General features: G+C 36.7%; 1 protein-coding gene across 1 annotated transcript in view; it reads right to left on the bottom strand.

Annotated features, from left to right (window-relative positions):
• angpt1 (angiopoietin 1) overlaps window positions 1-8644 on the bottom strand; it is a 97277-nt gene extending 88633 nt beyond the window's left edge. The window contains exon 1 of the mRNA XM_048201811.1: window positions 7792-8644. Coding sequence (XP_048057768.1) covers window positions 7792-8142 — 351 coding nt within the window. The 5' untranslated portion in view covers window positions 8143-8644. The remainder of the gene's footprint in view (window positions 1-7791) is intronic.
• Window positions 8645-22572: the final 13928 nt, after the last annotated feature.

The raw sequence follows: 22572 nt of genomic DNA on the forward strand, positions 1-22572 counted from the left end.
TGACAATTAAATTCACATTAATCCTAAAGCGAGCTGCACCAGTGGATGATTCATTAAAGTCACAGATGGAAATCTGAGCTCATAAATACATTAAGCTGCTTACTATGAGGTGGGAGAGAGTTTAAAAATGGCGTATTTGAGTTTTGGGGTATAGATTTCAGGAGGTTTCTCTGCCCTTTATCAAGCGGACATGGCAGAGTTAGAATAACGAACCAGATGAGATACAGAAAATTGCTTCAAATAAGTAGCATGGAACATCAAGACGGACTCAATTATGTTTTGCTGGGGCCTGGTTGAGTTAGTTAGTAGTGTGAAACTGGCGGTTATGACATTTCCCAAACACCAATCACAACACACTGCTCCAGCCGACCAATCAGAGCACATCGTGCTTTTCAGAAGGAGGGGCTTCATAGAGACAGAGCGTTACTGACAGACTGGGAAGAGAGGAGCTGCAACAATGGAGAATATGAGGAAAATAATCAACATTCAATCTAGTAGAGCCCAAAAACAACATTAAGACTTTGAAAAAATGACGTCTCTCTGTGGTGCTCGGATAAACGTGGCACTGCTGCGTGTAAAAGCTATAAAACAGGAAGGAAGAGCTTTTTAGTCAGTTAAGTGAACGTTCACTCTGCTTCATCCAGCTTGTTGCTTTTGGCAGCTTCTATCAGCAAAACAAACTCTGATACAAAGGAAGTCACCCTTAAAATAGCTCAGCCCAGCTTTGGCTTCATAGACGTGCTGTGTGGCCGAGCGAGGGTCCGGTCTTCATGAATACCATCAGTGAAGGAAACCCTCTTGAGCGTCGGGATTAACCTTTCCGTCTTACTCTAGTCACTGATGTACAAATAGGGTCGAGCAGAACAATGCTGAATTTCACAGGGCCAGGGTTCGAATGTGTGCTTTTAAATCTAAAGTGCTGCTTGGCACGACGCACAATCCTCAGAAACATGAGCTCGGAAAAAGTTCTCTTTGAACGCGGGGTGTGAAGATCCATCACTTCCAGTCCCCTGACGACTCCCACATGTGACACGGAGCTTGAGCTTTGCTCAAAATGGACCTCGAGCCCTACTGACAAAATGAATATTATGCCCTTTAAGTCTACTAGAACTTGATTTTTAATGCTTGAATGTTGATTATTTTCCTCATATTCTTCATTGTTGAAGCTCCTCTCTTCCCAGTCTGTCAGTAGCAAATTGAAAATACGCCCACTGGAAACACGTCAATTTTGCAAAAACTCCCATAAAAGTTCGCTTGCATGTGGTGGATTTTCAGGCAATTCGAAAAAAGGAATATTCTGCAAAACTGCAATGGAAACAGTTTTTTACATCACTTGCCGTATGTAAAGAGGACGCGGTATGTTTGGACAGAAGATGAAATTTCTTCATTAAACTCATAAAAGACAAAAGTATTACAGGACTACTGGATTCTAAACAACAAAGAAATCCTACAATTTGAATTTATCGAGCGAGGACTTCAGAAGATGCAATCATCTGGATCAACATGCACATTCCCAAATTTCTATATATCCTAATTATTGTTAATATGTAATTCATTGCTTCATTGCTTCTACCTTCAGTTAAACTGCTAACAGTGATTGTAAACTAATTGCCTAAATTATTACATTATTTGCTAAATGCATTCTCTAAATTGTAACGTTGACATGCATTCTCTGTAAAGCTGCTTTGAAACGATATGTATCGTGAAAAGCGTTATACAAATAAATGTGAATTGAATTGAAATGTGAATTTATTAAGCAGATAGGAGGAGAAACACCCAGAAACACCTCATACGTGGTCGTTCCCAAGTATGAAGGGCTTTCCTTGCCATAAATGCTTGGATAACATTGCTACGTCTCCTTTGATTACAAATAATGGCTAGTGGAATGGTTGGGATATACGAAAACCTACATAACATCGTTTAATGGAAACTGCGCCACGTTTTTTAATCGATATTTCAAAAATATTGCAAAAGTTTTGCACAAATCTGTAATGGAAGCACAGTTCCTGTCTCTATGAAGCCCCTCCTTCTGAAAAGCACATTGTGCTCTGATTGGCAGTGTGCTGTGATTGGCGTTTGGGAAATGCCCCGCCCCTTACCATAACCGCCAGTTTCAACACACTACGAACTAACTCAAACAGGCCCCACCCCTTTTTTTCTGCATATGAATTATTTAAATGAGGAATATTGTGAAATCAAGACTACAATGAAGTTCATAAGTAATTATAAATATCTTTACTGAACAATTTAATGCATCTTTGCTGAATACAAGTATTATTTTCTTTCAAAACAAAGTTGGACTCGTTTCACTTTGAAGGAAAGTCAAACGGGATTTGAATGACATGAGGTTGAGTGAGTGATTAGATATCCAAGGAACTGAATAATACCTTTCTCTCAAATTTAAAAGCATCCCTTCATTAAACAGCTGATAGTTTAAGCATTTGAGATTAGCTCTACGTCCACAAGAGGCCAGTTTCCTGTAACAAATGATAAAAGATCAACAGTCTCCCTCTTCGGACCGTGCCTGCTTCTGGGATAATCCCTGGACAAACAGAAGCCACCTTTGACTGGACAAGAATGTTATCGGGATACTCTCTTCCTCCGTCCCAGCAGAATTCCTTACACCGACCCCACACAGACCCCTCCGCACCTCAGTCACTATCTGCAGTCTTTCATCAGCCTGCGGCTCGAGCGGTATTAAGAGTTACTCCGCAGTCACGGCTCACTTGATTAAGACAGATAGACCAGCGCAGGACACTTCATCTTCTGTCCGATGAAATATGTTAACTGCATCCTCATGTTCCTCCAGCACAATTAGCCTGAATCCACTAAAACAAGCTTCTCTTGTGCTGTTGCATTTTCAAACGTTAAGTAGAGCTACCGAACAAGACGTGATCTATTATCATCGACCGTGCAGGTATGTTTTTTCCTGCATAAAGTATATCAGTGAGGAGGAAACTATAGCTTATACTCCTTTCGCTATATTTTATGATAAGCCCGTTACTCACCGGTGTAGAATTCAGACCGCATGCACTGCCAAACTGCTTTTTTATGAACTCTGACATACTAAAAACGTTGTACGTCTTCTGATAGCATGGTAAAAAGGCTTTTTATTTTTCTTTCTTTCGTGCTTTTGTTTTTAACCATTGCACCATAATATTATTTCAGCCCACTCTGTCTAAAATGCAGCCAAAAGAGATTTTGTAAAGGGATCATGCAAGTGTCTGCAAATACTAATCTGTAGCTGTTTTATATCCATCAGTGTAATTAAGTTGGACGGCGCTGCGAAATGAAGAAGAGAATGGAAATGCTGAGAAAAGCACGAGGGATTTGAGCGTTTGGAAGGAATGATTTTGATCAATTAGGGATCCGTTCATGTTGCAGCCATGACTTCTGCTTTTTTAAAAAAGGACCAGGCCACCCATTCTATCCTTACATAACAGAGTCATCACGTCAATTCAACAAAAATGAACAGAGCAAAAACAGGTTACACTATGAGACCAATCAGTTTGCATGTAGCATGCATTATACTTGTGTAAAAATAAATAATTTTATTGTTTGTCTAATGAAACTGACAAAGTCGATGTTAGATTAGTTTGCCATGCAAAGAAACTTTTGGTTGTTTCTGTAGGTGTTTCTGTTTTAGAAGCAATTATCATGAACTATTTGTTGACTGACCGCTACAGTAAACCCTTTATAATTGAACTACAATTATAAATAGTGAAATAATGCACTCATGTTAATTATCATAAGCATTTTTTCTATTATACAGGAGCATTTCAATTACTACACAAATGCATGCAGCTATCTAAACAAATTACACTATACTTAAAAAAAAAAAAAAATGTCTGAAATCACTAATAAAACAAATATTTTTTAAATACTTTTTGTGTTTTAATCATTTAAATATTTATTTGAATACATTTCATAACATATCAGATTTTTGGCCATTTAATAAATATTATTATTAAGTTTTAATCAAGTCATTTACTTCATGTACATATATTTTTGTCTGCGATCCCATTAATTCCCATCAACTTTGCTTAAAGGTTATGAAAAGCAAACTCTCAGTCATATACTGCAGAGTGTTGCACAGGGAACAAGCCGATGCTTTTAGAAACCATTAAAGCCGTGCTGTTATCTCTGCCAGGACAGTTAAAGTTTAGCCCATAATAGACGGGCAGATCCTCCTCGCTCTTCCTTCAAGCACTCCCGGGGGTCTGTCTGACTTCCTGTCATTAAAGAGACAGCGCGCTCGACTACCATCTGGGTGACTGACAATCCGCCATCAGCACAACGTGTGGAGTCCACCTGAACATCTGCGAAATCAGCCAGACGCTGGCCGAGCGAGACACCCCTGCCAGGCGCTGACGTCGTGCGGCGTGAGCAGACAGCGGCTGAACAGAGCGATCGGTGTTGATGTAAATCAGGTTTCTGACAGCTAAAGTGGCCAGCGTAATGCTTTTAATAAGACAGGTCTGTTATTGTAAAGCTCATTCTCTGCCTTGTTGCAAAACTCGCAGTGCAGTGACCATAAAACACGTCCTTACAATCTGACATCTGAACATCAGCCAAGAACACAGTTGAGAAAAAAAAAAAAAAAACATCTGAGAAGTTTCACTGTTGTCTAAACAATTTTAGACGACAATCGAACAGCCGAAGTGCTCAGCGTCAGGAACAGCACTGATCCCTGTCGGCTTTAGACTCGTAAACACTTCTGACATGTACATACAAGTCTTTCTTTCACAGATAGAGGGACAGATAGAATGATAAAATGATAGATAGAATGATAGAACGATAGACAGAACTATAGATAGAACGATAGAACGACAGACAGATAGATAGATAGATAGATAGATAGATAGATAGATAGATACTATGCCTTTAAAACTTTATTGTCTCATAGCTGCTTTATATGGAAGCTTGTTTCTGCCACTAAGAGTTATAAAGTCACACTTTATATTTCGCAATTCTGACTTTATAACTAGAAATTGAGACTTTATAACTCACAATTCGGACTTTATATTTCGCAATTCGGACTTTATATCTCGCAATTCAGACTTTATATCTCGCAATTTGGACTTTATATTTCGCAATTCGGACTTTATATCTCGCAATTCAGACTTTATATCTCGCAATTTGGACTTTATATTTCGCAATTCGGACTTTATATCTCGCAATTCAGACTTTATATCTCGCAATTTGGACTTTATATTTCGTAATTCGGACTTTATATCTCGCAATTCAGACTTTATATCTCGCAATTTGGACTTTATATTTCGCAATTCAGACTTTATATCTCGCAATTTGGACTTTATATTTCGTAATTCAGACTTTATATCTTGCAATTCAGACTTTATAACTAGAAATTGAGACTTTATAACTCACAATTCGGACTTTATATTTCGCAATTCGGACTTTATATCTCGCAATTCAGACTTTATATCTCGCAATTTGGACTTTATATTTCGCAATTCGGACTTTATATCTCGCAATTCAGACTTTATATCTCGCAATTTGGACTTTATATTTCGTAATTCGGACTTTATATCTCGCAATTCAGACTTTATATCTCGCAATTTGGACTTTATATTTCGCAATTCGGACTTTATATCTCGCAATTTGGACTTTATATTTCGTAATTCGGACTTTATAACTCACAATTCAGACTTTATATTTCGTAATTCAGACTTTATATCTTGCAATTCGAGCTTTATTACTCGCAATTCAGACTACATCTCGCAATTTGGACTTTATATTTCGCAATTCAGACTTTATATCTTGCAATTCAGACTTTATATCTCACAATTCGGACTTTATATTTCAGAATTCAGACTTTATAACTCACAATTCAGACTTTATATTTCGTAATTCAGACTTTATATCTTGCAATTCGAGCTTTATTACTCGCAATTCAGACTTTATATCTCGCAATTTGGACTTTATATTTCGTAATTCAGACTTTATATTTCGCAATTCGGACTTTATATCTCGTAATTCAGACTTTATATTTCGCAATTCTGACTTTATAACTAGAAATTGAGACTTTATAACTCACAATTCGGACTTTATATTTCGCAATTCGGACTTTATATCTCGCAATTCAGACTTTATATCTCATAATTCAGACTTTATATTTCGCAATTCGGACTTTATATTTCGCAATTCGGACTTTATATTTCGTAATTCGGACTTTATATCTTGCAATTCGAGCTTTATTACTCGCAATTCAGACTTTATATCTCGCAATTTGGACTTTATATTTCGTAATTCGGACTTTATATCTCACAATTCGGACTTTATATTTCAGAATTCAGACTTTATATTTCGTAATTCGGACTTTATATTTCGTAATTCGGACTTTATATCTTGCAATTCGAGCTTTATTACCCGCAATTCAGACTTTATATCTCGCAATTCAGACTTTATATTTCGTAATTCGGACTTTATATCTTGCAATTCGAGCTTTATTACTCGCAATTCAGACTTTATATCTCGCAATTCAGACTTTATATTTCGTAATTCGGACTTTATATCTTGCAATTCGAGCTTTATTACTCGCAATTCAGACTTTATATCTCGCAATTCGGACTTTATATTTCGTAATTCGGACTTTATATTTCGTAATTTGGACTTTATATCTCGCAATTCGGACTTGATATCACGCAATTCTGACTTTATATCTCGCAATTCTGACTTTATATCTCACAATTCAGACTTTATATCACGCAATTCTGACTTTATATCTCACAATTCAGACTTTATATCTCGCAATTCTGACTTTATAACTCGTAATTCTGACCTTATATCTTGCAATTCAGACTTTATAACTCGCAATTCAGACTTTATATTTCGTAATTCGGACTTTATATTTCGTAATTCGGACTTTATATCTCGCAATTCGGACTTGATATCACTCAATTCTGACTTTATATCTCGCATTCTGACTTTATAACTTGCAATTCAGACTTTATATTTCGTAATTCTGACTTTATAACTCGCAATTCGGACTTTATAACTCGTAATTCTGACCTTATATCTTGCAATTCGGACTTTATATTTCGTAATTCGGACTTTATATTTCGTAATTTGGACTTTATATTTCGTAATTTGGACTTTATATTTCGTAATTCTGACTTTATAACTCGCAATTCGGACTTTATAACTCGTAATTCTGACCTTATATCTTGCAATTCGGACTTTATATTTTGTAATTCGGACATTATATTTCGTAATTTGGACTTTATATTTCGTAATTCTGACTTTATATCTCGCAATTCAGACTTTATATCTCGCAATTCTGACTTTATATATCGTAATTCTGACTTTGTATGTTGCAATTCGGACTTGATATCACTCAATTCGGACTTTATATCTCGCAATTCAGACTTTATATCTCGCAATTCGGACTTTATATTTCGTAATTCTGACTTTGTATCTTGCAATTGGGACTTAATATCACTCAATTCTGACTTTATATCTCAGACTTCGGACTTTAAAACTCACAATTCTGAGAAAAAATGAAAGATAAGAGATAAAATGAGAGATAAAAAGTCACAATTACCCTTTTATTTTTTATATTTCTTAGCAGAAACAAGCTTCCATAGCTTTAGACTCAGTTTTGCACATCCAAGTCCTAGTTTTCACACACCAAGCTTTGCACTTCAGTTCAGACTTTAAAAGCACCGTAATCTTTCCTCTCCGCTGCTCTACTGACTCCTCTCAGCTCACAAAACTATGATAATTGCAATAATTATGCGATCATCCATTGCACAACCTCGCAGAACTCACCTTTTGCAACCATTGCGTGTAGTTCTCCATGACGTGCTCCAGCTGCTGGATCTTCTGGTTGGAGAGGTCGGCTTCAGGTTGAGGTGCGTCCCGCTGAAGTGTGTTGGCATTGTACGTCGTGCCCGCTTTAAACTCTCGACAAGCTCCTCCATCGCCCTCCGGAAGGATAAAAGTGTAGCTGCACTGTCCGTGTTGGATCCGGTGATATTTCCGACCACTGCTGCTGTTGCCGGTGGCTTTCGGCGTGGAGCTTCTGAGTCCTTCTTCTGCTGCTCTTCTTTGCTCAGCTCCACCACAGTCTGCCACCACCAGCAGCGCCGCCAGGGACGCGCAGCGCCACACAAACCACATGGCTGGAGCTGGAGGAGGTCGCAAATATCAAAGTTCGTTCAAGGGTTCAGTCGGTTCCTTTAGTCAGGTGGAATCAGTGCGAGCAGAGATGTTGGGACGACGTGATCACGTCCGGACTGGACCGTTGCCTGGAGGTCATTATCAATCCTGTCACCTGCTCACAAAACACTAATATCTACTTGGTCTTCTGGGGAAGAACTGAAGCCTTGAGAAACTGCATGTGAAACACAGCTGAGCAGTTATGAAGAAAGCAAGACAGCGTCCATGAAGATGTAGTCTGGAGTGTTGTCAGACCTCCCCTGGCGCTCTCTCTCTCTATGTTTCCTCTGTGTGTGACCGTGCGACTGAATGACTTTGCTCTGGGCTTCTAGCATGCTCTGCGCCGGCCCCTCGCAGTGACTGTAGAGGAATGTGTGCGTGTATGTGTGTGTGTGTGTGTGTGTGTGTGGGTGTGAGAGAGAGAGAGAGAGAAAAGGAAAGTGAAGCGTAGCGGGACCCCAGCAAAGAGGATGTTCTTAGTGCTTGAGGATCGTTTTACAAGCCTTCTGACCCTGTGTTTGTGTAGTAGCCCTGCCTCCCGTACACTCAACCTTCAGTAACGTACACACACAGCTGATCAGCTTTTACACTATATTTGACTGCATTAAAGGGAGAGATCACACGAAATTGTCATCATTTACTGTATGCATTCTCATGTTTTCCATAGTAATCCATACAACTTTCTTTTCTCCATGAGGCACAGAAAGAGATGTTTAGCAGAATGTCCTTGCTGTACTTTGCCTATAAATAAAAGTAAATGATGATCAATGCTGTCAAAGTATTTTCAGAGAATAGGTAACATGAATTGTTTTTTTTGTTTTTTTTATATGGTGAATTTTTATAACTTGATATCATCCACTGGTATTGTATTGAGAAAAAGCAGCATTTTTCAAAACGTTTATTTTGTGTTTTATAGAAGTCAGGTTTTCATAAAAACTAATTGAAAAATCCAGTAAAAATAAATGATGGATGGATGACAGACAGACAGACAGATAGATAGAACTATAGAACAATAGAACGATAGATAGATGATCGATAGAACGATAGAACGATAAAATGAACGATAGATAGATAGATAGATAGATAGAAAAATAGAACGATAAAATGAACAATAGATAGAACGATAGAATGATAAAATGAACGATAGATAGATAGATAGATAGATAGATAGATAGAAGATAGATGATAGAACGATAAAATGAACAATAGATAGAACGATGGAATGATAAAATGAACGATAGATAGATAGATAGATAGATAGATAGATAGATAGATAGATAGATAGATAGATAGATAGATAGATAGATAGATAGATAGATAGATACTGTAGATGATGGATGGATGGACAGAACGAACGAAGGATGGATGGATGGATGGACAGAACAACAGAATGATAGAACAACAGATAGAACGATAGAACGATAGAGAGATAGAGAGATAGATAGATAGATAGATAGATAGATAGATAGATAGATAGATAGATAGATAGATGATAGATAGATAGATAGATAGATAGATAGAAAAATAGAACGATAAAATGAACAATAGATAGAACGATAGAATGATAAAATGAACGATAGATAGATAGATAGATAGATAGATAGATAGATAGATAGATAGATAGATAGATAGATAGATAGATAGATAGATGATGGATGGATGGACAGAACGAACGATGGATGGATGGATGGACAGAACAACAGAATGATAGAACAACAGATAGAACGATAGAACGATAGATAGATAGATAGATAGATAGATAGATAGATAGATAGATAGATAGATAGATAGATAGATAGATAGATAGATAGATAGAACGATAGATAGAACGATAAAATGAACAATAGATAGAACGATGGAATGATAGATAGAACGATAGAGCGATAGATAGATAGATAGATAGATACTGTAGATGATGGATGGATGGACAGAACGAACGAAGGATGGATGGATGGATGGACAGAACAACAGAATGATAGAACAACAGATAGAACGATAGAACGATAGATAGATAGATAGATAGATAGATAGATAGATAGATAGATAGATAGATAGATAGATAGATAGATAGATAGATAGATAGATAGATAGATAGATAGATAGATAAAATGAACAAACAACAGAATAGATAGAACGATAGAACGATAGAAGATAGATAGATAGATAGATAGATAGATAGATAGATAGATAGATAGATAGAACAATAGATAGATAGATAGATAGATAGATAGAACGAAAGATAGATAGAACAATAAAATGAACAATAGATATAACGATAGAATGATAGATAGGATAGATAGAACAGAACAAGATAGATAGATAGATAGATAGATAGATAGATAGATAGATAGATAGATAGATAGATAGATAGATAGATAGATGGATGGATGGACAGAACAACAGAATGATAGAACGATAGATAGATAGATAGATAGATAGATAGATAGATAGATAGATAGATAGATAGATAGATAGATAGATAGATAGATAGATAGATAGATAGATAGATAGATAGAACGATAAAATGAACAATAGATAGAACGATGGAATGATAGGTAGAACGATAGAGCGATAGATAGAACGAAAGATAGATAGAACAATAAAATGAACAATAGATATAACGATAGAATGATAGATAGAACGATAGAGCGATAGATAGAACAATAGAACGATAGAACGATAGAACGATAGATAGATAGATAGATAGATAGATAGATAGATAGATAGATAGATAGATAGATAGATAGATAGATAGATAGAACGATAAAATGAACAATAGATAGAACGATGGAATGATAGGTAGAACGATAGAACGAACGAACGATAGAGCGATAGAGCGATAGATAGAACGATAGAACGATAGATAGATAGATAGATAGATAGATAGATAGATAGATAGATAGATAGATAGATAGATAGATAGATAGATAGATAAGATAGAACGATAGAACGATAGAAGATAGATAGATAGATAGATAGATAGATAGATAAAATGAACGATAAAATGAAGATAGATACAATAGATAGAACGATAGAATGATAAAATGAACGATAGATAGATAGATAGATAGATAGATAGATAGATAGATAGATAGATAGATAGATAGATAGATACTGTAGATGATGGATGATAGATGATAGATAGATAGATAGATAGATAGATAGATAGATAGATAGATAGATAGATAGATAGATAGATAGATAGATAGATAGATAGATAGATAGATAGATAGATAGATAGATAGATGGACAGAACGAACGATGGATGGATGGATGGACAGAACAACAGAATGATAGAACAACAGATAGAACGATAGAACGATAGATAGATAGATAGATAGATAGATAGATAGATAGATAGATAGATAGATAGATAGATAGATAGATAGATAGATAGATAGAACGATAAAATGAACAATAGATAGAACGATGGAATGATAGATAGAACGATAGAGCGATAGATAGATAGATAGATAGATACTGTAGATGATGGATGGATGGACAGAACGAACGAAGGATGGATGGATGGATGGACAGAACAACAGAATGATAGAACAACAGATAGAACGATAGAACGATAGATAGATAGATAGATAAAATGAACAATAGATAGAACGATAGAACGATAGAACGATAGATAGATAGATAGATAGATAGATAGATAGATAGATAGATAGATAGATAGATAGATAGATAGATAGATAGATAGATAGATAGATAGATAGATAGATGGATGGATGGATGGATGGACAGAACAACAGAATGATAGAACGATAGATAGAACGATAGATAGATAGATAGATAGATAGATAGATAGATAGATAGATAGATAGATAGATAGATAGATAGATAGATAGATAGATAGATAGATAAAATGAACAATAGATAGAACGATGGAATGATAGGTAGAACGATAGAGCGATAGATAGAACGAAAGATAGATAGAACAATAAAATGAACAATAGATATAACGATAGAATGATAGATAGAACGATAGAGCGATAGATAGAACAATAGAACGATAGATAGATAGATAGATAGATAGATAGATAGATAGATAGATAGATAGATAGATAGATAGATAGATAGATAGATAGAACGATAAAATGAACAATAGATAGAACGATGGAATGATAGGTAGAACGATAGAGCGATAGAGCGATAGATAGAACGATAGAACGATAGATAGATAGATAGATAGATAGATAGATAGATAGATAGATAGATAGATAGATAGATAGATAGATAGATAGATAGATAGATAGATAGATAGATAGATAGATAGATAGATAGATAGATAGATAGATAGATGAACATCAGTAAACTCTTTTTTAATTGTCTCCAGAACAGCATAAATCAGCACATGGAATGTGACATTGCGCAACTCTGCTTCTATCAGAAACACGAGCCTCAGCATCTCCTCCTGCTTCATAAAAACAAACCTGAAATCCAGCTCCGGCCTGATAGAGGAGATGCATCATCATCATCATCATCATCATCATCATCATCAGACACGACAGTGGAGCAGGAGTTCTATTTATACTGATCTTGGACCAGTTTTCCCCACTCAGAATCCAACCAGCTATTGTGAGATACAAACAAAGAGCTGTTCTCAAACAGCAACCCAACAGTTGGCAGGGTACTGTGCTTGGAGACAGGAGGTCAAAGGTCAAGTTCCAATTAAAGTCCCTCACCCCCTACTATGGCAACCTAGCTGGCAGATAAAGACTGAACGATTCTTAGTAAACTGACTATGAGACAATGACTCAGTAATACTCATAACAGCCTCCTCCTCCTCCTCCTCCTCGCGGTTTCTAACTCACATGTAGGCGCTCCAAGATAACGAGCCCAGAATAACCCTGAGCCGTCTTAACTTAAAAGCATGAGTAAACATTTCTCTGAAACCTGACGCCACACCCCCGTATCTAAACTATAGGCGTCTGTCTCAGTACCATATAAGCAGCAAAATACGTGAATGTTGGATTAGATGATAACTGCTGAAAATGATCAAATATAGTAAATTTAGACACAATTTTTTTTCTGGTGGGTTGAGACCCAAAAATGATCTGCAAGTCACAGACAGCAGAGAAAAACAAGGCTAAATGAAATAAATATGATGAAAGAATCAATGGTTCACATACTTATGAATGGGGTTATTTTAATAAATTCAGCAATTGTTTTGTCTTGTGAACTAAATGTAAACATCTTTTATGTAAAATATCTTACTCAGGACAGTACTAAACAAAAAAATAACATGCATTTTGTATGATCCCTCTTATTTTATGAAAATTATTCACATTTTCACAGATTCTGCAAATGGTTTACATACTTTTTCTTGCAACTGTATATATATATATATATATATATATATATATATATATATATATATATATATATATATATATATATATATATATACATATATATATATATATATAAGTTTAAATAAATAAAGGGAGGAGAAAACGTGCATAATAAATAATAATAATATCCAAAAAAATAATGTCCATCCTTAGTTAATTATTTTAATACTTAGTAATAATTATAATAATTAAATAATAATTTAGTAATTGTTGAGTCTATGGCAATATCAATGAATCCTGAAGTAAAGCCTGTTGAAAACCACAGATTTAGAAGACAAGCGACTCTTTATATAGAGACTCTTTAGTTTCCCACTGAATCAGAGTCTCTATATCATGTTTACAGTGTAGCAGGTCAGAACTTCAAAGACCAACATGATGAACACTCTGTGATTTGGCGTTTACTCAAGTTTTCGGGGAAATGCACAAACCGTGCATATTTACACCGTCATAATTGATTTGTGTAATCTACACACCAAAGTCTGGGCTGGAATGTAAACATAGAACATGCTGCGAGAAAACAAACATCTTATTCATGCTGCCGGTTTTAACTGCTTAGACTCCCAACATCTTCATCACAGACCACGAAATATATAATATCCCAGATAACAGAAGATGATGTTCTAAAAAAGTTCTCATTAAGTTATGAAAACGTTATTTTTTTTAAAAACGTTTTTTCTTGGTTGTACGAATGTTAAGGGAACGTTCCATTTTATCATTCTTCAAACAATGTTACTTTTGAATGTTCTCTCAAAGTTCTGAAACAAGTAGTAACATTTAAAAAAACGTTAGATGAACGACCTTAACAAAAAAAAAAAAAAAAAAAAAAAAAAACAAAAAAAAAACAAGATGTAATATAAGAATCTGGAGTCTCCAGAATGTGTCTACGAACGTTAAGGGAACGTTCCATTTTAACATTCTTCAAACATTATGGGATCGGTAACACTTTCTATGAAGACCATGCTTATAATGAATTATAGCTCCATTTATACTTATTTATTAGCATGAATTACTATTTTATAAACATATTTATAAAGACTTATTAAGACCTATACACATTATAAGAGCAGTTATGGTTACATTTATATAATTAATTATAAGTCATGCATTTGCTTTTTTTAATGTTCATAATCTATTATACACTGATTTATAAGTATTAACTAGTCAGTCGTATGGTTCCATTAATGTATTTATAAAGATGCAGCCTGCATTGCTATAATGTTATTATATTATAGTTACAATTTCACACTTATTTGTCAAATTAGTAAATATATTGTTAATAGTTGTGTTGTGTTCTTATAAATACTTGTGAGTAATAATAGTTACTAATCTCTATAAGTGCATCATTGATGGCTTTAAGTGAAGTGAAAACATATTTTCCTAAATCAAATGTTAAGAAATCATGAAGATGTGCTCATTATACATTTTAAGTTGCTTAATTGTAAATGTAACTAATGAACAATAATTCCTGTAATAAAATAATGAACCAATCTAAGCAAATGCATGGCTTATAAGTAATTATAAAAATAATATCTGTATCTATAACTGTTCTTACAATGCAGTATAGGTCTTAATGAGGCTTTATAAATATATTTATAGAATAGAAATACTAAAATAAATAAGTATATATGGGCCTATAAATCATTATAAGCATGGTCTTCATAGAAAGTGTTACTTTTGAATGTTCTTAGAAACAAGTAGTTACATTTATAAAACGTTAGATGAACAAGCTACAAAACATTTCAGGAAAAAAAAAAACAAGCCGTTTTTGTGTGTGTCCCTTTAAATGCAAATGAGCTGCTGCTCCCGCCCCCTTTCCAGAAGAGGGCGGAGCTTTAACAGCTCAACAACAACAAAGCTGGAGAATCTCACGCAGCCAAAATGACGACGTGTTCAGCCTTACATTGTTCAAACCGGAGTCGACACTGATGGAGAGACTCAGGAAGAAGTTACAACTTTTAGGACTTTTCTGATTCAGCTCATCCACTAGCATGTGCCGTCATGTTCATCTTTTGTGCAAATCCAGCGTTAAGTTAGTGAAGCAGTCCGGTGTAAAATAAACAACACTCTACTACAACAACTCTTCCTCTTCTCTCTAAAGCAGCCCAACATGGCCCCGCCCCCTTTGTTGTGTGTTCTCAGGGGCGGGATTTATGTAAATTTTAGGGTTTGTGATGTCACAAACCCAGGAAGAAGCTCGTTGTAGTCCCTACCAGCCGTTTTTTGTAGTCCTTAAAAGGTGATTTCTGTTAAAGAAAATATCTCTCTTTGCATTGAACTTTGAGCGTTGTAACTTCACAGATGTTGTTTATGCTCAAACAGCAACATTACACACTAACTAAAGTCAAAAAAGTCAAATAACTTTCTTCTATTAACATTACTGGAAGAGAGTTTATTCATAAGCCAGAACATTCCCTGTTAGCTGAGATTGTTCTTTAAGCTTTTTTGCACACTGAAGATGCTTTAAATGCTGAAGGTCATGTGTGTTCAAGAAAACAAATACGTGCTTTATAATAAAAAATTGCAACTGTAGCAATTCTTACAGTAAAAAAATAATAATTCCATAGCTTGCAGACAACTCCAGCACGACGGCATAAAGAAGCCGGTGCACAAAACGCCAAAGATAACAATGGCGATCTGAACGTGACAAGTTCCTCATTGTCTCAACTGCTCTCCTGAGGATAGAGTCTGGCAAAACATTTACTCACAGGGGGCTTCTCAGTCGATGACGGAGCTGAACTGATGCCAGCGGACTTATTCATCCATTTCACTGGATAATTACCAAGCACTAATATGTCACACAGCCGCATTCTTCCGTCTTCAATGGACCAGTTCATCCCATCCATAACCGAGGCCTCTCAGTTCATTGGCTTCCCAAGGGGGAAAACAGCCTCATTGAAATGTGTCACACTAAAGCCTCTCGACATCTCATTTGATAGCATATCAAGCCCGGCGAGCTCAACACGTCCAATTGAATGTGGCGTTTCAATGGCTGGTGCACATTTTGAATGTTCTGTGGTGAATACGCAACCATCTTCCTTCACAAATCCAGTGACGATCAAACATGCACAAGTGGCTTTCTCACAAAGAAACGATTTGGCCTGCAAAAAGAATAAAAGAAAAGACAGGAATAAAAGAGGAGGGAAAATAGCACTCGTGACATGTCCAAAAGAGAAGAGAAAGACATGTTTAGTCTGCTTTCTCGCACCTCAGTCTAATTCTATAGGACAGACGGTTTGATTGGTTCTTTAAACAGCTCGGCGTGGCACATGCCGACCGGGATGATGTCATGAATGACAGGCTCGTCTCAGGCCGGATCTCTTGGGCAAAACCAGCAGAGGTCTAGGTATGTCAAAGCAACCCTCTGTCTTCCTCACTGATGGGAAAGTTCATGTCAAGTTTAGTGAATGTGCGCTCTTGTACCTGTCAATCAAACGCTGTACAGCACATCGATGTTTATAGTCTTGATTATAGTGTGCAGATGTGCAAACGATTGCATTGCCAACTGCAGCATTGTTATTGGCATTACAGTGTTTTATTAGTGGAATCATGTCAGACATCTTGTTTTCTTTGTGGCAATTTCATTTTCATTAGCATGTTCCACCTTGTTTAGATTTCATTTGCCTTTCATTCTTCAACAAAAGCCTCTCTGCTGAGCTTGCAACCCATTGTGACATTCATAAAACAATCCAAGCTGAAATGTTTTGTCATATGCATGGCAAAAAACAGCAAAAAAAATTAAATATCATTAAATATCTAAACATTCTTAGATAAAGATACATTTACTAGGGAAGCAGCATGACTAAAGAGAAATTAAGTCCTGTTTTGTTGAAAAAAATCATAAAAAGTTTGTGCTAAAAGTTTAGTTTCAGTTAAAAAAAACTGTAAATTTAGTTGTTAGGGTCCATTTTTCACAATTTATTAGCATGCATATTACATATTAAGCACACATTAATGCCTTAATAATGCATGACCATATTCTACATCCCATAATCTTACCCAATACCTAAATCTAACTACCTTACTAACTATTAACAAGCAGTAATTAGGAGTTTAGTGAAGCAAAAGTAGTAGTTAATAGTGAGAATTGGACCCTAAACTAAAGTTTGCCAGAAAAAATCATATGCAGTTGCAAACTTTAACTACAGTACAAACTCATTTATAACTCATTCATTCAAGAATGTATTCATTCTTTATCATTTGCTTGCATATTTAGGCCTGTGTATAGTATAGGTTGTTTTAGCAATTTCCAAGCACTGAATATTTTCTTTTAACTTCCTCTTAACCCTTAAATGCATACCTCGGGTCTTTAGTGACCCGGGACGTCATTCACTACCCTCCTCCTCGTTCATTTTTTAAAGTTAGACATCAACCTTCTTGGTATTCCTCAATCAACTCATTATAAAGAATATAACAAGAAAAAATCATAAAATTATAAAAGAATGCCTATTTTTGTATTCATTTTTTGTAAAAATTGTATAGGGTCGCAAACGACCCGAGGTGTGTATGAGTGTACATATATTTTTCTGCACAACAATAATTGAATCTTAGATGACGGAATAAGTGCGATTCACCTTTATTCCACAAGGTGGCAATGTCTGATACACAATGCTGAAGTGACGACTCATTTAGACAGAAAACGAAATAATAAGAAAAACATGAAATGGCTCAGCGATTTACTGCAGAGCAAGTACTGAACGCAATCAAATATGACTGTAACTGTTACTGGATTGATCTGGTGAAGCTGTTAGTGATAGAAATATTTATTTTGAAGATGTTGAAAATGAAATAGTTTTGAGAATACGTTTGAGATCGCAAATGGGCTGATATTCGTGACCAGAAACATAAAACTAGCCCATTATTTGCTGAATTTACTGGGAAATGAGCTCTGACGAGGACAGTGATGATGGCAATAAACATCTGCTCAGAATGAGCCATTTCAAGCTCCAAAAGGTAACAAAATACGATTTATTTTATTCTTCTGTAATTGTTACTCTAATATCAGAGGAGTTTTATATTATCGCGACAGGTAGAGATCCTTCCATGTTAGATATAGTTCTGGGTCGATAAAGACCCGAATATGTAAGAATGACTGGCGAAACAGTCATGCATTTAAGGGTTAATTTGAGGTTGTCCTGACATAACTCCTTACACAAGGGTCCTCTGGGGAGAAAAATATCTCATTTTGTTTAGGAGTTACATACATGTATATATGAGTACATAAAAAATGACTTTGCAATTTTTTGCCTCTTGCTATCAAAATTTTGGCATTTGAGCTTTAATGTATGGCCAACGATCTATGTTTCCAAATTTCCTACTGTGGTTTCGTCTCGATCGGATTAACGGTTTAGAAGATATTCGCGAACGTTGTTTTAATGCTAAATCACAGCGTTGCACAAACCATAACCTTCTCGGGCTCCTGTCTCAGAACATCTTAGCGCATTGTGCTGATGACCTATACTGAGTTTCGTAATGATACGCTAATGAGTTTAAAAAGAATACAGCAAATGGCCGACATGGTAAAATTGGATATCATTCAACTCGGCATGCTGCCTTAAATCTAACAAGACCAGCGAAATCGTTCGGAAGTTATAAGCAAACATAGCCATTTTTGCTATCTCTGGACCAGTAGGTGGCGCTGTGCTGGAACACACCACGTAGCCTCAGGTCATGCTTGTAATAACATGTACCAAGTTTGGTCAGAATATGCTAAAGCGTTGCAGAGATATAGCCTTGCATCCGATTTGGCATGCTTTTCTTCAAATTAGTTTGCGCGTTATTATTTTGGCGGGAAAATTTGGTGGGAAAAGTTTCATGAAGGAAAATGACGGACTAGCACGAATCGTATTGAGCCAAGGAATCAGAGGAAACAATAATTTTGTTTCTAACCCTTATGGTTCAAAAGTTATTAGAATAAACATGAGAGTGAAACTTTGAACAAGTGGTGGCGCTACAGAGTTTGAGCTAGAGACACCAAATTTGCTGTAGTTAATGTTGGGACTGTCCTCTACCAATGTGCCAAATTTCATAACTTTCCCACAAGCGGTTGGGCTGCCATAGACTCCCTGAGCGGAAGAAGAATAAGAAAGCCAATGCATTTGATTTAAAATGGTCTTAAACGGTTTAAAGCAGTCTTATCAAGTCATTTTTTAAATGTACAGTTAAAGCCCCGCCCACTTCCAGTTTCATCCAAATACAGATACAAATAATTTTGAGATTGTTACAGACACATCCAGTAATCAGTAGCATGGCATAAATGTTTATGAAGTGAGAAGGAAGCAAATGTGCCACCCAAACAACTTCAAAAGCCCTTCATTTCCAATAGCAGATTTTATTTATCTTCATGTTCAGCACTGCTGCCGTTCTCCATGAATTTCCCTTCTTTTAAAACCGGACTTATCTGGCTACTATTTCAGCCAAGGGGATTTATTTCTCATTACCTTTATAGTCTGTAATCGTTGTGAAATGCAAGCTGACAAATGACAGCTTATAGGATTCCCATCTTCACTGCAGCAATAAAACATCCGCCCAAAACATGCTTGTACAGTGTGCTGCGTGTGTATCTTCATCCCAGGTGCTCGCTGATGTATGATCTCTGAGCTGAATGTTTGGGTTCAGAGCTCGTAATCTCTCTGATCAAGGCTGTTCTCGCTGCTGTCGCTCTCTTATCTCTCCAGGCCACGGGAGGAGCTGCTCCTCATAAGAGTGTTTACAAAGAATCTGGAACTATTCTTCATCTGTCTCCCTCCCTGAGGTCAACACACATTTCCCGTTCCTCCACAGAACCGGCACGCTACAGAGACGTGGACTGGGAAAGAGGAAAAACCTCTAGAGATGAAGTTTCCACTGAGGTAAAGTTGTCAGAGGAGAAGGTGAAGGTCATAATATCATTATTGCATCGCAATTTAAACCATTAATCTTTTAAACCTACAATGTGCAACCATAAACCTACAAATTCACAAAACTAACAGAATGCATAGCTGACATTAAAAACTGGATGACAAGACTAGATTACTGTAACGCTCTACTTGGGTGGTTGTTCTGCTCGGCTTTTAAACAGACTACAGTTGGTCCAAAATGCGGCAGCTAGAGTTCTTACTAGAACCAGAAAGTATGACCATATTAGCCCAGTTCTGTCAACATTACATTGGCTCCCTATTAAACATCGTATAGATTTTAAAATCTTGCTACTTACTTATAAAGCTCTAAATGGTTTAGCTCCCCAATATCTAAGCGAGCTCTTGGTGCATTATAGTCCTTCACGTCTATTGCGATCTCAGAATTCAGGCCAACTGATAATACCCAGAATATCAAAATCAACTGAAGGCGGCAGATCCTTTTCCTATTTAGCACCTAAACTCTGGAACAATCTTCCTAGCATTGTTCAGGAAGCAGACACACTCTGTCAGTTTAAATCTAGACTAAAAACACATCTCTTTGCTCTTGCATTATCCATTTACATATATTATATATATCTTCCAAGGGGTTTTTTCCCTCCTAGGACTTTTTTCCCAGTGTTAGCACGCTGGGTTTTTCTCCTAGGGGGTTTTTTCCACCCCTGGGAGTCAGCCGACATTGGCTTAATGTAGCACCATGTTACATATTACCACGCTTGCTTGTACAGCTTATTTTTAACCACTTCTCTTTTTTCTGTGCTCCTAATATGTAAAGCTGCTTTGAAACAATTACCAATTGTAAAAAGCCCTATATAAATAAATTTGACTTGACTTGACTTTAGTTCCAACTGGTTACATTTAAATTTAATACATTTTTAAACTTATTTGAAACTTGCAAGTGTTAATTTTGGACTCTGTGTGCATCTAATCAGTGGAAAAGCAACAGGTAAATGTCCTCATACTCAAAATTGCTACTAAAAAATACAGTAAAATACTGTTAAATATTCAGTTTTTGAAAGTTAAAAAAGTCATCTTAACCATAAATTGATATGCAGAATTCCCCAGAATTCCCTCAAATTTGGTGTTTTTTCATGTAAATGTTTCTTATCAGTTATGTATTTTAGGGTTTTATGTTACAGGAATATTATAAAGGTAAAAAGCAGTTTTTACTAATTTGCTAGGCCTATATTATTATTATTTCAATGAAATACAGCAGTGGCCAAAAGTGATGACTGTGGAGGGGATTTTTTTTTTTTTTTTAACTGACTTGTTTTTTAATGTATTACAAGTTTTCTGAAATGTTGTTTAAATATGCAATTGAGGCATTATCTAATTAAACATGCACTAATTTGCATACATTTGCATGCAATTTGCATACAGAAAAATCTGAACATTGGATGAATTTATTTTCATTTATTTTACATATTAAAATCAAAGGTTTTTACAGAGGGGATTTTGGATTTCTCGTTTTATAACTCCATACATAAGAAAATACTGTAAACAGCGGATTTCACAATAACATAGAAAAATAAAATAGAATTTCACCATTTTTTAGGAATAAGGTGTGGAAACAGGAGGATGTATCCAGGGAAACAAGGGTCATCCCCCCCTCCCGGTAGGTCCTCGCGCCGTATGAAACAACGGGAGGGGCGGGCGCCCTAACCTCAAGTGCAGGGGGAGGAGCAAACTAGTGGAGGTCTCCAGGGCAGGTTCAGCCATGGCGGGTCAGGGGCTGAAGGCAGCCATGGCGGGTCAGGGGCTGAAGCAGCCATGGCGGGTCAGGGGCTGAAGGCAGCCAGGCGGGTCAGGGGCTGAAGGCAGCCATGGCGGGTCAGGGGCTGAAGGCAGCCATGGCGGGTCAGGGGCTGAAGGCAGCCATGGCGGGTAGGGGCTGAAGGCAGCCATGGCGGGTCAGGGCTAAGGCAGCCATGGCGGGTCAGGGGCTGAAGGCAGCCATGGCGGGTCAGGGGCTGAAGGCAGCCATGGCGGTCAGGGGCTAAGCAGCCATGGCGGGTCAGGTGCAGCGGGCAGCCATGGCGGGTCAGGTGCAGCGGGCAGACATGCAGCGGGCATACATGGCGGGTCAGGTGCAGCGGGCAGCCATGGCGGGTCAGGTGCAGCGGGCAGCCATGGCG

The sequence above is a fragment of the Megalobrama amblycephala genome, linkage group LG9 (assembly GCF_018812025.1).
Source record: "Megalobrama amblycephala isolate DHTTF-2021 linkage group LG9, ASM1881202v1, whole genome shotgun sequence".
In the NCBI taxonomy this organism is placed as follows: Eukaryota; Metazoa; Chordata; class Actinopteri; order Cypriniformes; family Xenocyprididae; genus Megalobrama; species Megalobrama amblycephala.